The sequence below is a fragment of the Pongo pygmaeus genome, chromosome 6 (assembly GCF_028885625.2).
Source record: "Pongo pygmaeus isolate AG05252 chromosome 6, NHGRI_mPonPyg2-v2.0_pri, whole genome shotgun sequence".
NCBI classification, from domain to species: Eukaryota; Metazoa; Chordata; class Mammalia; order Primates; family Hominidae; genus Pongo; species Pongo pygmaeus.
This window is the reverse complement of record NC_072379.2, coordinates 70,078,046-70,098,732: the sequence shown is the minus strand read 5'-3', so window position 1 is coordinate 70,098,732 and position 20,687 is coordinate 70,078,046. Positions and strand designations below refer to the sequence as shown.

General features: G+C 36.9%; 1 protein-coding gene across 2 annotated transcripts in view; it reads left to right on the top strand.

Moving 5' to 3' along the window:
- The window catches only part of BZW2 (basic leucine zipper and W2 domains 2), a 60,462-nt gene that overhangs the window by 404 nt on the left and 39,371 nt on the right, over positions 1-20,687 (top strand). For both annotated transcript variants that reach the window (XM_063667499.1, XM_054495629.2), the window contains exon 2: positions 19,009-19,073. In XM_063667499.1, coding sequence (XP_063523569.1) covers positions 19,016-19,073 — 58 coding nt within the window. In that variant the 5' untranslated portion in view covers positions 19,009-19,015. The remainder of the gene's footprint in view (positions 1-19,008; positions 19,074-20,687) is intronic.

The following is a 20,687-nucleotide window of genomic DNA, read 5'->3' as shown; positions in this document are numbered from 1 at the left end:
GGGATGAAGACCTCCGACTCGCAACGTTTGGCCGCCCCGGGAGACCCTGGGACCGCGGGCGGGCGGTGGGGGCCAGCCACGCGGTGGGAAGTGGCGGGTGCACATGGTCTCGTGCGTGGCACCGCCAGATGTGGCTCCCGGGAAGGCTGGGGCCGGGACTCTGGGCTAGGGGTCGGGAGGAGAGCGCCCCAATACTAGCGAGTCAGTGAGAACAGACTCGGGAGAAGGTAGTTTTTGTTGGTGATCCTCGCCCTCCCCACTACTTGTCATCTCTTTGGCTTCTGTGGAAGCTGTAGAAGAAAACCTGATCCCCCAATGTTGCTTGTTAAAGATGTTTGGAAACAATTTACACTTGCACTAATACTTCGTTTTTGAGAGACAGCCTGGCGGAGGGGGAGGGAAAGGCTTCTTTGCTCTGCTAGAGTTCTCGGTTCTCTTTGTAACTCAGATCTTGAGATTTATGGAAATAGGGAGTGGAGAGTGGGGAGGTTGGAGAGGGCGGAGATTAAATTGGTGTTGCTGCCTATATATAGCCTTAGATTAGCCTCTTAATCCAGCCTTCATTCAACTGTAATATGTAGCCTGGAGCTTCGACCATAGCTAGATGGGGGTAAATACAAGTGTGTATTTAGAAATAAGATTTGCTTGCTAAAATGTGGGAATCAGTCATTTCTCCAAGGTGCACATTTATATTTACATCATCAATGAAAGTTTTTTTGGAAATTAGTGTTTCTGTTTTACTGTTGTTTCCCTACAGAGTAGTATTGATGTTTCTCTCAATATGTGTGTCAAAGAGACGTGTATGTGTCAAAGAGAAATATTTGAATAATTATGTAGGTGGTTTTTGTTAAGCATCCCCAGGACCACTGTTTCGTCTCATAGCGCCATACGAAAAGCGAAATGCATTTTCCTCTGGCCTTAGGCATTTATTTTGCGTGAAGCTTTCACTAACACATCTGAAATCTCCTGGAATATGTTTATCATTATTTCCTGCCTTTAGCAAAAATCTTTCCTAAACTCCAGCTGTTTTTTCCCCCCTAAAGCTTCAGCATTAAAGGCTGGGACAGATCTGAGCCAGAACATCTTACATGAAAATGGTTTGAAATTATTCATCTCAGTGTATAACAAAGATACTTTTGTTGGATGATGCTTTAATAATGATGTGGCTGTTCAAGCAAGTAGTAAGGCTTCTGAGAGTGACCAATCTTTTGTAATGCTGTTAGTTCAGAGTTACAATTGATTTATAACATAGTATCATGCGGAAGAAACCCACAAACCTAAAAAAACACTTGAGTGGTAACCTCCTGGAACATGTGATTTAGCATCTTACCAGCAGATGCATACACAGAATTGGGTACTTCGTTGCTAGTATTTCCATCTCTTGTGCCAAATCTGGGCCATGGTTACTTGAAGGTCACACCTGTTTGTCTCACTGGGGTTGTCAGTTCCTCGAGGATAGCAGCTTACTATCTATTTTCTTGATGCCTTATGACACTTGGTTGGTATTTAGTGCTCTCTGAATACATGACCAGTGAATTGAGATAATAACGTTGAAAGAGAATCTAACGTCTACCTAGAAATGCAGATAAATCATGTTCAGTTTACATTTCTAGAAACAGATTCATAATGGATACTGTTCATTAGATGGATTGATTACATTAGTAGTTTTGTATGGTGTAAATATTTAATGTAGGGATAAGATTAGATAATGAGCATATTAAAATAGATTCACATCAAAGAAGTTTCATTGATAATAAGATAGCTACTTCATATTGAGTATTTAGTCTGTGCTAGATATTCTACCAGATGCTTTGCATAGAATTATTCTAGTGTTATGAAAACCCAGGAATTAGCCAATATTATATCCACTTTGCAAATAAGAGGACAGAAACTAAGGGAAATAATTTGCCCAGAATCCCATATTAGGAAGTGTCAGAGTCAGAATTGGAATAATGATTTCTGAAATGTTTGAAATGTTGTATGTGTCCTCTCATATCTTTTCTGCTACTACCACTCTAGACCTATTGCAATGCATCTTAAGTAGCCTGCTTCTCTCTCACCTGTCTCCATCTAGCTAATTCAGGGAACTACCAGTTCAATAAACATTGAGCGCCCATCATTCTTTGAATGGCTCTCCGCTGGCCACAGAATAGAGGGCTGGGTCTGGCCTGGAAGGTTCCAATCCATCCATGGTCTCAGCAGGCATTTCCAGTCATCTGGGCCCTCCCACACACTGGGCTCTAAGGTCACCACTCTGCTTGTTCCCCAACCTGCCCGTAATTTCCACCCCTTTGTTCCTGCTTTTCTCCTCCGAATGACTTCCCTTCCCTTTTCACTGAATCTCCTCTCCAGATCTGATGAACTATTCAACTTTCCAGACACAATTTAAACAAAACCTCTTTTCTTCGGCTTTTGTGTTCATCTCTCCCTCTCTATCCAGTAAGGGAAATATACATGCTAGTAAATACATTTATTCATGTCTCTTGGCAAGGGTTATAAGTAAAATCTTTGTACATGGAGGATATTGATATGCAACATGGCTACTGGTATCATTGCTGGCAGCGTTTAATTCTCTCTTCTTATGGATTCTAGTGATCCCTCTTTTACCGCCCCCCTAAATTGACATCCTTGCTTCTTCATCTGAATCTCCATGAAAATACCTAAAACAAGCACTTTCTCATCGCATTCTATTATAGTTATTATTAATCTGTTTGGTCCCTTCTCATTCTAGAGTATACATTAACTGGGTCAAATTTATCTTTGTTTCTCAGGTTTAACCCAGTGTCTTGCACCTAATGTATGCTCAGTACAAGCTGGGTTGAATTCAGTTTGATCTCTAAGTTATTTTAGGTGGATTTGTTTTCCTACTTGACTAATCTTTCCTGGCAATGTGAGGTGAGGTGGCACTAAGCACGCACAATCATAACCAGAGGCAGAAAGTCTTTAAATGTTTTGGATCTCAAGCTTCTTGACATTCTGATGAATGCTATCAACCAAGAAAAATTGTTCCTATGCACGTGTTACAAATTTGGCATGCCGTTCTTAGATTTCCCCATTAAAGACCCTGATTTCCAGCTCTCTACATTAGGAGAATGCTGCCTTTTTATTGCATTTTTGAGTATCACATCTTTCAGGGTACTGTTTTTCTTGACATTTGACTTTTTTTCCTTAGACTTAGGTGTCTTTATTGACTGGATATTTGATAATAAGAAATTCTGAGTTTTTTAAGGTTTAAGTACATTATGGTTATATTTTTAAAAGATTACTTATCTTTTAGAGATAGGAACAGAATTATTTCAGAACTGGATGAGAAGACAGCTGAGATTTGCTTTAATATAATTCTGTGACAGAAAGGAAGAGAGACTGAATGAGAATATAAATGAGGTAAAATTGACTATGTTAACAGTTGAAGATGGGTGATGAGTATATTCACTTGATTATACTGTTCTCTCTACTTTTGGATATATTTGAGATTTTCCATAATGAAGTTTTTAAAAAGAAAATTTGGAAGTATTACAGCCTCTAAGAAATCTTTTTTTTTAAACACAACAGAAGAAAGTAATATAAATACAAATGTTCTTTTTTCTATACTTGGAGTTTCACTTATGTGATTATTCATTTAAGTGTTAAAACAGTTACACCTAAATCTGCAAAGAACTGTCTTGTGAACAATGCATTTCCATAAACATTTCACATCACATTTTAACTTCTCCAAAAAGTAAAAGGTTGGTGGCATTACTCAGTGCTGTAGAACAAATTGATGAATATCTTACTGGTAGTTAATCTTCATCTTTTTTGAAAAGAAAATTCTGAAGAAGGGGTACAGATATATTTAGTTTAACTGAGAAAATCAAGAGGTGAATGAAGTGGAGATACTGATGTTCTTCTGTGCGTCATAATCCAACTCAGAAGGCATTCCAAAAAGAAGAATACCAAAACTGTTTCGAGCAATGTCAGCAATGATAGGATAAGTATTAGTCTAGGAAAATCAGGAGCAGGCCCAGGACAGGGTGTGACTAGTAGGTTCTTACTCAGTGTTTGCTTAGCTGAATACTTAATCTGACACCTACTTTCTAATTTGTGCAATTTTTTAAACTGATTTTTTGATGTTTACAATTTTTTATTGTGTTTTACATATATTAAATGTCCTTTATAACATGTCATCCTAGACTTTCGGATTTTAAAAGAATATTTAATTAATATGAAATCCACCAATATTAGCAGGTCATAAACAAGGATGCTTTTCACTCTTAACTCACTCATTTCTGTGTATTGAGGCCATGGCGCTCTTTAGCAAGTATCTTTTGGGCAGTTAGGTGCCAAGCGGAATGATTTGCCCTGTTCTAAATTTGGCATGTAGTAAGTGAAGAGTGCCAAAAATGTTCAGGTAGTCATATTTGTAAACTATCTATTTTGAAAATAAAGATTTGGATAACTCATTGAATGAACCATTCTTTGTTAAATGCCAAAAAGATAATGTTCTCATTATTCTTTCTTGATTTTTAGCAATAGGTGTTTCCATTGATGTTTTTTAAGTTTATTCAAAAATTAAAGGAAAAAAGTATAATGACAATAAGAAAGAATAATGCCCTGTATTAATATTTAAGATAGTATAATCCTTTAGCTATCTTTAATTCCATTCTGAAAATATTAATATTTTAGTAGGAAAACAATAACTTAAGATGTAGAATTATTTTTTGTGTCAGATGTAGAATTATATTTTCTTTTCACATCTCAACTTATTTTTATGTTAGATGAGAACTTTAAAAAATATAACAGGTGTACTGTTATTTTTGAGGACTTCTAAATAAATCTCAAGAAAAGCCCTGGGGCAGAGATGAATAATAAGGGATAATAACATTTAGCACTGTAAAGAATATATCATAAGCTACTATTGGATGATATTCTACTGTCATCCTTTTTATATATCCACACAGAAGACTTTAATGCTTTTCAAACTAACCTGGATTTATAGTCATTTCTAAGAAGAAAAAAGAAATGTTATATGTTTTTCTCAGTGAACAAGGTAATTGAATGGGACTATTATAAACAGGAAAGAGAACCCCTAGTTGATGGTGCGGAGGAAACTGCTGGCTGGAGGGAAAGGATGCGGTGTTAGTATTTGGGAGTGTGAAGATCGTGTTTTTGTTAGAGTTGAGCTTCTGCAGGAAACAATTTAAAAACTGTATCCTATAGTGCTAGAAATTATGGTGCCATAAATTTTCTAATATTTGTATGTCCCTAAGAGGCAGTATTGTTAAATTCTCTCTCTAAAGAAAATGCCTTTTTCCCCCCACCACTTAATAGAACTCTATGGAGAACTCTTTGGTATTTTGGAAGTAACATATGCTAATTCAATTTATCCAAGTGCTGAACTCAACTTTAAATTAATATTTATGCGCTACTCCATCTTATTCCAAACTATAAAATTTATGAGGCAAATAATGAAAAAGCTGCCTTCAAGAATCATATAAATAATTCTCTAAGACATTGCAACAGCTTTAGTTGGCTCCCTGGAAAATGCACTGAGTGGAGACAGTGGGTCAGGTTCTGGCCCCAACTCTTCCATGTACATAAGCTCCAGATGGGCAGGGATCTTTCTGCTTTGATCTCCACTGTCTTACCAATGCTAGAATGGAATTCCTGACCTCAGCCAAGTGGTTTGACATCTCAGTGCCTTATCTGAAGGTTAGCTTAGGGACTGGGCTTACATCCAGCCATGGTTTTCAAAGTATTCCATTCCGCATGAATGCCACTTGTAAGTTACAAAGTAAAAAAACACGCACTTAATTATTAAAACGTTAATAAACACAACTGCAACTCGAATGCATCATATGTTGTCTTTAAACATACTGGAGACCATCAGTGCTTGCTAACTTGTTCTGCCCGATTGTGCAATACTTGGAACAAAGCTCCACCTGCTAGAAAGTGACCTCCATGAAACTTGCCTCATTTAGTGCTTGCTGCATCCCTATTGACTAGTACCAGACCTGGTATATTTGGCAAACAAATAAATGAATGATTCCCTGTAGGTTTAAACCTTTTTTTTTTTTTTTTTTTTTTTTTTTTGAGACGGAGTCTCGCTCTTGTTGCCCAGTCTGGAGTGCAATGGTATGATCTCAGCTGACTGTAACCTCTGTCTCCTGGGTTCAAGTGATTCTCCTGCCTCAGCCTACCGAGTAGCTGGGATTACAGGCGCCTGCCATCACGCCTGGCTAATTTTTGTATTTTTAGTACAGATGGGGTTTCACCATGTTGGCCAGGCTGGTTTCGAACACCTGACCTCAGGTGATTCACCCGCCTCGGCTTCCCAAAGTGCTGGGGTTACAGGCGGGAGCCACCATACCTGGCTTAAACCTTTTTAAAATGTATGATTCAGAGAGCTTGTAGCTCTGTACTAGTTCTTTTTTATTTCCTTTAATTCGACTTTGTATGGTCCACTTTTATAAAGTTGTGTTAGGGAATCCAGTCCCATGTCATCAGTGTGCCCTAGACTAGGCTTGGCATTTCTATCCAGTTCATGCTCTCATTGTGTAATAAGCATGCATATGGAAAGTAACTTTGTGTGTGTGTGTGTGTCTGTGTGTGTGTGTGTGTGTGTGTGTGTGTGTGTGTATAGCCCTTCAAATAAAGCTTCACCTGCTAGACAGGCTTGGGCAGGTCCCCTTCTGGGAGGATGGGAGTTTCTTGGTTGAGAGAACTAGTAAGTGAGCAAATATTTGGACTCATGCCCACCACCACCTTTGAGCTTCCTGAAGGTCCACTATTACGATTTTTAAGCAATTGCTCCAAAACAGAATTCTCTCACTGGCTACCAGTCTAGGCCTTATTTTTCTTTGTATTTCTTTTCTTTTTTTCTGAAGATTTTATTTTCCCCTTTTCCTTGATTAAAAGTCCTCTGAAGAGAGGCAAACACTTCAACACCCTTTTACTGTAATAACTTATCTTCTGACTTCCCATTGGAGTAATAGTCACCAACACTCCCATCAGTTTTGTGTCTGTTGTAAACTAACTTGCTCTCTGGCATTGCCACTCCACTCCTTGCTGATTTTCATCTCCTGGTTCTCCTCGCCTCAGTTAGCAAGGCCAGTGTTGTGTGTGCTGTCCATAGCTCCTTTCCTCTAGGTGGAAAGTAAATCTCATATAAAATTATCTTTCTCCTCTACTATGTAAAGCTCAACATGTATTTAGGTATCTTCCAATGAAAAAGCACTTTTCTGGAGGAAGGAATATTGGAGATGAGGAGACTCATTAATAATAAATATTACTTTTGTCTTCAGTGGAGGTGAAAATCTCGAATGCATAGGCATTTACTAAAAGGTTACATAGGATGATGTTAAAGGGTTTAAATTATTATCATCTCCATGGAGTGGGGCTAGGATATAAGGTCAAGAGTGAAAGATTGGGAAGAGCACTACCCTTCTGTACTGTGTTGGGGTTATTTCTTTGATTTTGTTTTGTTTTTGCCATCAGTGTATTATTACTTCAAAGTTTTAAAACACTAGTTAAAATAATATAGAGACCGGCCAGGCATGGTGACTCATGCCTGCAATCCCATCACTTTGGGTGGCCAAGGTGGGCAGATCACTTGAGGCCAGGAGTTTGAGACCAGCCTGGCCAACATGGAGAAACCCCATCTCTACAAAAAAAAAAAAAAATACAAAAATTAATTACTTGGGAGACTGAGGCACGAGAATCCAAGGGAGGCGGAGTTTGCAGTGAGCCGAGATTGTGCCACTGCACTCCAGCCTGGGTGGCAGAGTAAGACTCTGTCTCAAAAAGTAATAATAATAATATAGAGACCGTCTTGCTTTTTTCTAAGCTTAAAATTATAATATTATTAACAAATTTCAAGGACATTTCCTTCTCTATAAGAGTTTCGGCTTTTCCTAAAGTGATGCAGTGGAACACGTGACTTTTAAAATAAAGATTCTAGAGGATATCACTGAATCAAGTTATATAACTCCAAGTCCAAATGCAAATCATTTTTTCAATTGTATTTTAGCATAATATGAGAAAAGATGGTAGAATTTAATTTTAATTTTTTTCTGTATATAACCCCCCTACCAAAAAAAAAAAAACAGATGATATTTATTTATTTATGAGACGGAGTCTTGCTCTGTCAGCCAGGCTGTGATACAGTGGCATGATCTTGGCTCACTGCAACCTCTGCCTCCAGGGTTCAAGTGATTCTCGTGCCTCAGCCTCCCAAGTAGCTGGGATTACAGGCGTGCACCACCATGCCTGGCTAATTTTTTTTTTTTTTTTTTTTTTTAGTGGATACACGGTTTCACCTTGTTGCCCAGGCTTGTCTCAAACTTGACCTCAGGTGATCCGCCTGCCTCAGCCTCCCAAAGTGCTGGGATTACAGGCATAAGCCACTGTGCCTAGCCTGTATACTATACTGTGTTTAAATGTGAACAGTGGTCATTACTGAAAGTTAGACTGATAGATTTTTTTCTAATTTTTCCTTAAATATTCTATAATATACATGATGAGCTGACCTTATAATCAGTCATTTTTAAAGGTTACCTCTCACTTTCAACTAAAGATACTGGTATTTCTCAGCTTAATCACCTACTTTTTTGCTTCTTTTCAGTATTTTGTTATAAAAACCTGGTTAGACACACCAGATAGCTTCAAAGTGGCCACCTACTTTTTTCAATGGATTAGACTCTGAATGATCTCTGGCAACTTTCTAAAATTAAATTGTCTATCAAACAAGGAAATTTCTCATCATTGAGGATAGTCAAAAGAATGATCTGTAGACTCCAGAGGAAATTCTAAAAAAGGTTCATAAATCTATTAATTAAAAGGCCTTTTGATTAATGGAAGCATTATTAGTTCATAGTTTTTCTTTATTGAAGGAAGAAATTACTTTGATGGGTAAATGCTGGAAAATGTTTTTTTAAATTACTTAAGTTACTATGTAACATTTTTGTTTTTAACTGACATATAGTAATTGTTCATATATGGGGTTCAGTGTGGTGTTTCCATATACATATACATTATGTAATAATTAAATCAGGGTGATTAGCATATTCATTACATCGAACACTTGTCATTTCTTTGTGGTAAGAACAATCAAAATCCTTTCTTCTAGCTCTTTTGTAGTATATGATACATTATTGTTAACTATAATAACTCTATTGTGCAATAGAACACTAGAGCTTATTCTTCCTAACTGTAACTCTGTACCTGTTCACCAATCTTTCCCCATCCCCACCTCACTCCTATTCTCCTCTGTCTCCGGGAAACTACTATTCTACTCTCTACTTCTATGATACCAACTTTTTTAGATTCTACATGAGTGAGATCATATGATATTTGCCTCCCAAAGTGCTGGGATTACAGATCTGAGCCACCATGCCAAGCCCTAAAATACATATGGCTTCCTGTGTTTGCCATTGCTCCAGGGTTCTATGTATACATAATCAGTTTTATTTCTTAATCATTTGAGAGTAGGTTGCATACACTTTCTGCCTTTATCCCTTATTTCTTCAGTATTTATTCTGTAAAAAAACACACAGTGCAAAAAAAAAAAATTCAGTAAATTTTAACATAGATGCAATAATTTTATCTTTTTACTCCAACTTCTTAGGTTGTCTCAATAGTCATATATATATGTGTGTGTGTGTGTATATATACATATATATGTATGTATATATACATATATGTGTGTATATATATATGAATGACTATATATATATATATATACATAAATATTTTTTCCCAGTACAGCATTCAGTCCAGGAATGTGTATTGCATTTAGCAATGCCCCTTTAATTCTCCTGGAACAGTTCTTCAACCTTTGTTTTGGAAAGACGTTATCACTGATGAAGAATACAGACCAGTTGTTTTGGAGAATGTCCCTAGATATGCATCTATTTCCTCATGATTAGCTATTGAGGTCATGTGTTTTTGTCTAGAGTACCACATGAGCAATATGTTCTTCTAAGTGTAAAACATCTGGAGTTGTGGTGATTGTATGTTGTCCTTTGCTTAAGGTATGGTCTTGTTTCTCCGATATGTAGTTATATTTTTAAAAAAATTTATGTGAAGATGCTTGGAGGCTATGTAAGTATCCTGTTGATCATCAAGCACTCCCCAGTGCAAGCACACACACACACACACACACACACACACACACGCACACACATATAGGTTTAGCATACATTGATTACTCTTGCATGAATCAATTTTTTATTTAATTGTTGCAAAATGGTGATTTTCTAATTCAATGTTTCATTCTCTGTTTATTAGCTGACATTCTACTGAAAGAAAATCTTTCACTTACTTCCCTTTCCTTGTGTACTGAAAAATTTGTTTTCTTTAAAATGAACCTAAAAGTTATGAGCATGGACCTATGGGTTTGTATTTTGTTGAATGGGTTATTAGCTATTATCCTTAGTTATTTGGGTCCTCAAATTGCCCTGGGCTAGGCCAGTGGAATTGTCTTCAGGATAGCTCTTACGTTGTTTTGATCTAGCTTGATTTTTTTTTTAGGCATTTTTGAATTTGCCAACACAAGACATCCCAGGATCATAGTGAATCTCCCCTGCTCCAACCTTGGAGTCAGCCATTTATCCAAGAAACCTTGGTTTCTCTCAGTAGGGAATGATAGATCTTGTGGCACATATCTTTTTATGCAAAAATATTATTATTGCTTGTGACTCTTTGAGAATTGGTTTGAACTTCAAAAGAGGTTAAAACCTTTTCACTTAAGTATACACAATTTTCTAATTATAAAAAGGATATGTATTTATATTACAGAAAATATAGACAAGTATAGGTAAGAAGAATAAGAGGTGCCTTGAACCCACTACTCATGTTGACCACCATTGGATGTAAATGTATTTTACATAGCCAAGATCACATCATGTATATAGAATATTGCATTTCGCTGTATCTACATAGCATGTCATTGTTTCCTCAAAGTCATAGAAATTAGCATTTTTAAGTCACACGTATATTAAAATTTCTCTTTTCTTTCTTGTTTTTGTTTCCATTGATGCAATATCCTAAAGTAGAAAAAGTTTGTCTGCTGGTGTTAAGCTTGTTTTTCTGCTCTCTTTAAAACCCATGTTCTTACCTATCCTCTGCCCTCCCACTAAATTGCATAAGATGTAAAATTACCAATTTCAGAAATAAATTGTTAGTATCAAAGACTGGGAAACATGTATTTTGTACATTCTAACTGTACTTTTGGTTTGAGATATGACTGTCTATTCAGTGATAAACTTTTTTTTTCTAAAATTTGACACCAGTGTTTGGCAAATACGAGTAAGTAGTTCAATAAAATATGTGCTTAGTTGCCACTGGTATGTTCAGACCTGGGTGCAAAATTTCCAGCCCTTAGAGCAGGGACCATCTCGGGCTTTGCTCACCATTATTTCCTCTCTACAGTAGGGTTTCTCAACCTCAGCACTTCATTGACATTTCAGACCTAAGGGTCTTATCGAGAGCAGAAGTTTTAGGGCATTTTGTTAAAGTACCCTGAAACATTATATTTGACGGATGGGTTTTCTAAAAGCCAAAGTATGCTACAATGTGGGTAGTGTATATGTGTTTGTGTCTTCAGAGTGTTGAAAGACATAAGAATGACATCAGTAAAATTAGACCATCTGGAAGACTGAATGAGCTGGCTAGCTCTTGGGGGAAGGGCGGGGACTGGGAGATAACCCATCTGGGGAAAGTGCAAGGGCCCAGAGGAAGGAATGCACATGCCTTAAGGGACCTCTTAGAAAAGTAGAATTGCATTAACTAGAGACCAGGAAGTGATTTCTAAAATGAAAGGATTTTAGGAATTAATTTATACTTCTTAAAAGTTTTTGAAAATAGCTTCATTGAGATAAAATAAGTGACATTGTGTAGTTGCCTTAATTTGTTTCTACGTGGATATTTAAAATGTAATTTTTGTAATATTTTTATTTTTATTTTTATTGAAAAGGAAATTTTAAAAACAAGCATTCAAGCATTTACAACTTAGGTCTTCTAATTAGTTTAAGGTGTAAAGTAGTTTTGGAAGTATTATAATAAAATGAAAGCTTTATCATGGTGCCTTTATGTTTTCTTAAAGGAGATTTGCATTAACAGCTCTAAGGGAAAAATATAAGTCAAATGCTCTTTTTTCTAATATAAAAATACTGCTGTCGGCCAGGCGCAGTGGCTCATGCCTGTAATCCCAGCACTTTGGGAGGCCGAGGTGGGCAGATCACAAGGTCAGGAGATTGAGATCAGCCTGTCCAACATTGAAACCCCGTCTCTACTAAAAATACAAAAATTAGCTGGGCATGGTGTTGCGCAACTGTAATCCCAGCTACTCGGGAGGCTGAGGCAGGAGAATCACTTGAACCCAGGAGGCAGAGGTTGTAGTGGGCCAAGATCGCACCACTGCACTCCAGCCTAGGCAACAGAGCAAGACTCTGTCTCAGAAAAAAAAATATATATATATATTGCTGTCATTTCCCTATTCCTTTTATTCTTATCCTGAATAATATAAAAGAATAAAAATGACTTTAAAAAAAAAGCATTAAACAGGGTCAGGTGAGGAATCCCAGCAATTTGGGAGGCTGAGGCAGGAGGACTGCTTGAGCTCAAGAGTTCGAGACCAGCCTGGGCAACATGGCGAAACTCGGTCTCTTAAAAACTAAAAAAAACAATGAAAAAAACTATAGTCTCCTCAAAAATGTATATATTTTCCAGTGAAGAACTTTAATGGTGGACTCTTTACTTGTGCCAACTATCTACCTTGTAAAGAGTTATTAAAGCCCAAATAACTTGTGTCATGTTTTGAATTTTAATTTTTTTTCAATTATTATAAATACTACAACTTTCATAGTATTCGTTAGTAATTAAGCTTTTTGTACTGGCTGAGTGATTTTGAGTAGGCAGAGGCTGTTACAAAATCATGATAAGGATATTAAACAAGCTAATGTTATTTCAGTCAACAAATTGTGTAGTGTTATTATAGGCATCTAGTTAGTTTATTGCTTAGAGTGTCAATAATTTAAACTTTTAGAACCAACTTAATTATTTTTTGTTTCTTTGGAGAGAATGATAATACAATGTTATCAACCCAAAAGATTCCTAGATTCCTTTATTTTCTGTAAAGGATTTTATGTTACTTGTTCTTTTAATTTTAGCATTAATGGAAAGGAAAATGTTGTATAGTTATGGGTAATTTTTAAAGTTTATTTTAATAGTAGATAATTTTACTCATTTAAAGTATAGAATAAAAGGCAATTCTTGAAACTTGTTATTAAATACAAAGTACTTAATGAGAGCACTGCAGTGAAGTGTCTCAATTTTATTGAGTTTTGTGTGTTGTTATTATATCTTTATGAAACGTTTTATACTTTGGGAATGATATTGTTGCCCTATAATTTTTATTTTTTTTTTATTATACTTTAAGTTCTAGGGTACCTGTGCACAACGTGCAGGTTTGTTACATATGTATACATGTGCCATGTTGGTGTGCTGCACCCATTAACTCGTCATTTACATTAGGTATATCTCCCAGTGCTATCCCTTCCCCCTCCCCCACCCCACAACAGGCCCCCGGTGTGTGATGTTCCCCTTCCTGTGTCCAAGTGTTCTCACTGTTCAGTTCCCACCTATGAGTGAGAACATGCGGTGTTTGGTTTTTTGTCCTTGAGATAGTTTGCTGAGAATGATGGTTTCCAGCTTCATCCATGTCCCTAGAAAGGACATGAACTCATCCTTTTTTATGTTGTTGCCGTATAATTTTTAGACTCCAAAGTCTTTTTTCCATCTTGTGCAACATGGGGAAACCCCGTCTCTACCAAAATATATAAAAAATTAGCCGGGCCTGGTAGTGTGCCTGTAGTCCTAGCTACTTGGGAGGATCTTTTGAGCCCACGTGGTCGGGGCTGCAGTGAGCAGAGATCACACCCCTGCATTTTAGCCTAGGTGACAGAGCGAGACTCCATATTTTTTTAAAAAAAGGTCTTTTTTCCCTAAAGTCTTAAACAGTATTGACTGCACACAGAGTGTTACTTTGAAATGTGGTAATTTTTCTTTTTTCCTCACTATAGCCACCTGGCTTTGAAATGTATGCAGACTACTCTTCGAGCTACTTTAATTGAAAAATATTAATTAAAAATTTCTATTCTTTAGATGTATTTTTATCTTTGTATCAAATTTAAGTGTTTTGGGACATAAGAATTGCATGGCCCAACATAAGTAACCATTAGCCACACTGTTTAAATTTAGTTAATGGAAATAAAATAAAATTAAACATTTATTTCTCTAGTCACTAGCCACATTTCAAGGGATCAGTAGTGGCTACTGTATTAGATAGTGCTGATATAGAACGTTTCCATCATCACAGACACTTCTATTGGATACACTGCGCTAGAATAGGAGTTCACAAAGGACCTCCTGGGGATCCAATCTGGTCCACCACTTGTTGTGTTAATATGAAGTTTTATTGGAATACAGCCATGACCATTTGTTTGCATATTGTCCATGGCTGCTTTTACACTGTAACAGCAGAATTGAGTGGTTGGAACAGAAACCTTATATCCCTCAGAGAGAGTAAAATATTTTTCTTTTATTTCTTTACAAAAAATGTTGTGTTCCCTGCTTTAGAGTATATATGCTCATAAAGTTGTTTGAATAACATATGCATAGCAAATGCTAGTAATATAGCATGTTACGTAAGGCAGGTTATCATAGTTCAAAGATGAGTCAGACCAGAACAGTCAAAAATAGAATCTAAGACCAAAGTGCTGGATAATTAGACAGGAGCAGTCATTCCCTTGTAGGGACAACTAGAAGGTAAGTCCTCTGGTAGATCAGTTCCTTTCCAAAATGGAGAGAACTAAAGAAGAGTCCCAGGTAAGACTGATCAGTCTACATCGAAGGTGCTAATCCACATAAGGTGGGCTGGGTAACTGGAAGGATTAGTGCACAGTTGCCATGAGATGCCTCTGTGCCAGTGTGGCTCATTGTCACACCTGGGCCCAGAGTCTCATGGCAAGTTAAGGGACCGAATTTGAAAAAGATACTAGGACAGTTAGAAGATTAACAGACTGAGGTAGGTAACAGAAATAGATGTAATAGGTTAGACCTAAAAACCTTTCAATTTACAGTTAAAATAGGAATTTATGCAAAAGTGTTCAATTCATTAATATAGTATCAAGTTTCTAAATATTTGATTGATTGAATCATTTTAGTATTCTTATAGTCTTCTTTTACCTTGTAGAGTATCCAAGAAATGTAGTCTCTTAGGTGACATGTGAAATACTTAAGTCCATTTTGTTTACCATTTCACATACAATTTTAATATTATTTTAAACCATGGAACTGTTCCATTTTGGTAGAATATGTGCGTATTTTGTGTGTGGCTTATAGTTTTTAAAACAGAAGCCAAATTGTCATGATGCATAGGTTGTACCACCATGGGGATTTGTCTCTGAGGATACTGTTAAACTTTAATTTTTTTAAACTTAAGTATTTTTAGTTATTAGATTTGAAAATACATTGTAGGGCAGTGTACTAACAGCCTTTGACATTGGCCTAATAGAACTGTCTTTTGTTACTGTTTCTTTGTTATTTTCCTAGGTTGAAGCGAGCAGTTTCTTATTCAAAGTGTCCTTGCTTCTCTTAGGCCAGGGCTTTTATAAGGGCTCAGTGAGTACCTTATAAAGGCTGACCCTTACTGGAGCAGATTATAGTGTAGCATGAAGAGCTAAATTTAGAGGGAAGTGGGGCCTCTGCTCCAAATAGTAACAGCTAAAGGATAGACACTCTTGGAGAGCAGAATATCTTCATTTAGTCTGTCACCACCAGTGGGTGAGTTTTTGTTTGTTTGTGTTAATTTTGGGTGTTATATCAAAGTCTTTGCATACATTTTTATGTTTACATGTTATTTTGTGTTTCTCCACATGGAATATATCGAGGGTATGAAAAGTAAGCCCACATACCTGGGTTATAAAGAAACAAACTTTTATGCTTAGAAAGGAAGTAAGTATAAAAGCTGAACATTTGAAAATAGAGTAATTCTTTCATATGCTATGTTTGGTGGTACTTCTCCATTAACAGAAAAAATAGAAACAAGGTGCAAAGAGTTAGTTAGGGAATTCCATGAGTTTGTGTTCTAAACCCCAAAACAAAACTTTTAGGAAGGACTCACACTTTAGAATTTTTGAAATTACAAATTAAAAACCATTTTTAGCCTGGCACAGTGGTGTGTGCCTGTAATCCTAGTTACTCAAGAGGCTGAGATGAGAGAATTGCTTGAGTCCAGGAGTTTGAAGTCACCCTGGTCAACATAGTAACACCTTGTCTCTAAGGAAGTAGAGAGAGAGAAAAAAGGAAGGAAGGAGAGAGAAAGAAAAAGGAAGGACGGAAAGAAAGAAGAAAAATATCTTTGGCAGAGAAGTCTGCTGGAGAGATTTCTGTCTAGTTGAGCTACATTCTTTTTGCATCTTGGTACAAGATCCAACACCCAAATTCTTGACACATATTTTTCTTTGCTAACACAAATACATTTTGTATAATATTTGTGTTTGGGAGATATGGAGACAATAATACGTATATCATCATCACTTTTGCAACAATAAAGTATTGGCTGATCCAGAGTGAATCTGTTTATAATGCCAGCAGGAAAGTTTCTGAGTGAAACTTTTGCAGTGAATATAAATGATGCATTAGAAGCTCTATTTTCAACATCCATCAAGTGAAATGGGAATTCATTGATTAAGTTTATAGCATTTGTAATGATTTCGGTATGTTGCTGTTGCCCCCGTACACATAAGCAATCAATTACTTTATTCTTACTCTGGTCTGTGTTTTTACTGTTTGAACTATTACATTGTGTTGCAAATGTTTGAATTTTATCCCTCCTAGTGAGTTTCTCGCGGCATGGATTCTGGCTTAATAACCTTTGTATCTCGAAGCGTGATGTATTAAGTTCATTTTACTTTATAGGGTTGATAAAAATTATTTCTCAAACCATGTAATTACTTTTTTTGTTTTTATTTGACTTTTGATTAGTTTCCCTTCTAAAATAATGATTAACTTGAAGTTTTCAATAATAAACAGATTTTTTATTATGTGAAGCTACAAGTTTCTCTTTTATGCGTAAGAAGGAAAATTTGGTACATAAATAATTTTTTCATGTTCTTAAGGATTTTTTAAAAAAAACTTTCAGGAGTAATTAAGTTACTTGAATAATGTAAATTTTTTATTGTTTGATGGTGTAAGTAATTAAGGAAATCTAGACATTTCCAAATGAATATCTAAAAGCTTTGGAAGGTAATTTAATAATTTGCTTGAATAATGCATGTTATATTGAATGTTTGGCCTTCATAATTGAAGCAATCTAGACATATTTTCAGTTTATAATATTTAAGTCAGCAAGCGTATTCTCAGTTTTTAAGAAGTCTTGTGGAGCAGGCCTTACATTTTTTCAAAAATAATATATTGCATTTTTTAAATTGTGTATTAAATCCAGTAAAATAGTATAAAGTACTCAAATTCCTGTCCATTAAGGTAAACCAAAAAAATAAAAAATCTATTAACAGTTTCTTGTATCCTTCTTAAATTGTTATTGCATAGAAAACCATATATTCTATACACCCTCCTTTTAACCAAGTACTTTACATTCTTTTATTCAGCTTGCTTTTTTCCACTATCAATATCCCTTGAGCATCTTTCCATAACAGTCCAGCAACTTATTTGAAAAGTATTTATTATATGTTTGTACTTTGCTCAATATAAAAGATACAGAATGGAGGAACTAAAGGACCTCTATGGAATAAAAACCTACAAGGTTCCTGTCCTAGTGGAGTTACACTCATGGAGGGTATAGACTCCAGACAAAGAGATAATAATAAAATGGCAGGCACTGCTAAAGAAAAATAAAGCTAAGTAAGGAGAGCTAGTGACAACGGGCCACTTTGGTGGAGATGGTCAGAGAAGACCTCAGTTTTCAGGGAGGCATTTGAATGATTGCAAGGAGATAGCCATGTGGACAGCTGGGGAAGATCTTTCCTGAAAGAGAGGCAGGAACAGAGCCTCAGAAGCCAGACCTTATCTGGCCTATTGGAAGAACAACAAAGAGATCAATGTGACTGGAACTCAATGAGCGATGAGACGAGATGTGTATTGAACATACATATATAGTCAGAAAGGTAGCCAGGAGCAGAAATGTGGTACAGTTAGATCTAATTCTTGCTTTCATAAAGCTTCATGGTGTTCCACTCGGTGCCTAAATTATAACTTATTTGAGGACATTTCATGTTCCATTTTTTATGTATACAACAATGCTGCAACTAAATCCTTTTACATATACAAGTATATTTGCATTCTTGTGTGAATATAACTACAGGATAAATTCCTGGTAGGATACTGCTGGACCAAGGTTATGCCCATGTAAATATTTATAGTAAATGTAGTAAATAGTCACCAAAATTTTCCTCAAAGTATTTCATGGAGTTTAACCTTTACATCAAAGTTGGTGTCTGTAGTTGTTTTTCCTATGTCCTTTGCCAACACTGAGTATTGGTAAACTTTAAAATTTTTGCTAGTCCAAGTTAAAATTAGATCTCATTTTTAAAAGTGTATTTATGCCGGGCGCCGTGGCTCACACCTGTAATCCCAACACTTTGCGAGGCCAAGGTGGGTGGATCACGAGGTCTGGAGTTCAAGACCTGGCCACCATGGTGAAACCCCGTCTCTACTAAAAATACAAAAATTAGCTGGGCGTGGTGGCTCGCGCTTGTAGTCCCAGATACTCAGGAGGCTGAGGCAGGATAATTGCTTGAACCCGGGATGCGGAGGTTGCAGTGAGCCGAGATCACACCACTGCACTCCCGCCTGGGCGAAAGCGAGACTCCGTCTCAATTGAAAAAAAACAAAAAAGAGGCATATTCAGTAATGAGTGAGGTTGAACATATGTTCAACCAAATTTACTGGCCATATGTTTTCCATATAAACTGCTTATTTGAAATACATAATCTTTATTTTCTTTGTTTTCAGAAATTTTATGAATAAGCATCAGAAGCCAGTGCTAACAGGCCAGCGGTTCAAAACTCGGAAAAGGGGTAGGTTGTGTGTGTGTGTGTTTAAAGTTGTAACCAAAATAGAAGATTGGAGAAGAATCTGAATGATCCCTGTTTCCCCCAGCCTCACTGATTCTACCCATTTGAGCTCTGAGTGTAGAATCTGAAGTGCTTTAGTGAAACCATAGAACTGCCAGTTACTTGTTGGACGTTATTTAATTTGCCTGTGCTACTTGTTTTCATCTACAGAATGGGATAGATATCTCTGTTCAGGTTGTCTTAGGAGGTTATGAAGTTGGCAATTGATACATTTTACTGATTTTGACATTAGCATTGTATTTGGTTTTTGCTTTCTTTGTCGTTTTCTGAAAATGTTGATGGCAAAGATGATAAAATGAAAAGTAAATTAGGAAGTGAGATAGTGAGTTTTTTAATTTTTCAGAAATGAGGAAGTCACAATAAATCTACTGCCCTAAATTCCCCTTAAAAACCTTAAAAAATTCACTTAAAAAATTCAAGTGTCTTTAATTGTGGTAAGAGTAGTTATAGACCCATTTTGATGACGACTGGTAAAATTTCTATTTGTGTGAGTGACTTTTTTTTTTTATAATGTTCATCTTAGCATTCTTTTTGTGTAAATAATATTTTATATTTTTTTTAGAGACAGGTTCTTGCACTGTCACCCAGGTTGGAGTGCAGTGGTGTGATGATAGCTCACTGCATCCTCAAACACCTGGGCTCAAGTGGTCCTTTCACCTCAGCCTCCCAAGTAGCTGGGACTATCGGTGCACACCACCACACCTGGCTATGTTTTAAAAAATTTTTTTGTAGAGACAGGGTCTCAAACTCCTGGCCTCAAGCAGTCCTCCTCCCTTGGCCTCCCAGAGTGCTGAGATTGTGGATGTGAGCCACTGCACCTGGCCTGTATAAAAGACTTTTATTTATTTATTTATTTATTTATCTATTTTGAGATGGAGTCTCGCTCTGTCGTCAGGCTGGAGTGCAGTGGCGCCATCTCGGCTCACTGCAACCTCCGCCTCCCAGGTTCAAGTGATTCTCCTGCCTCAGCCTCCCAAGTAGCTGGGATTACAGGCACCCGCCATCATACCCAGCTAATTTTTGTATTTTTAGTACAGACGGGGTTTCACCATATTGGCCAGGCTGGTCTTGATCTCCTGACCTTGTGATCCGCCTATTTATTTATTTTTAATTAATTATTGGCTTGTTTATTTTTGAGATAGGGTCTTGCTCTAGGCTGGACACCTAGGCTGGAATACAGTGGTGCCATCACAGCTACTGCAGACTCAACCTCCTGGGCTTAAGTGCTCCTCCCACCTCAGCCACCCAAGTAGCCACTTTTTTGTGGAGACAAGGTCTTGCTATGTTGTTGAAGCTGGGTTCAAGCGATGTTCATGTCTTAGCCTCCCCGAGTGATGGGATTACAGGCATGAGCCACTACACCAAGCCAAGAATATTTTAAACATGATTTTATATTTAGTCAGTTTTGCATAATTATATAGAGGTCCTCTTGGATATAAGAATAGCTGAACTGGGGCCAGGCGTGGTGGCTCACGCCTGTGATCCCAGCACTTTGGGAGGCCAAGGCAGGTGGATCACCTGAGGTTGGGAGTTTGAGACCAGCCTGACCAACATGGA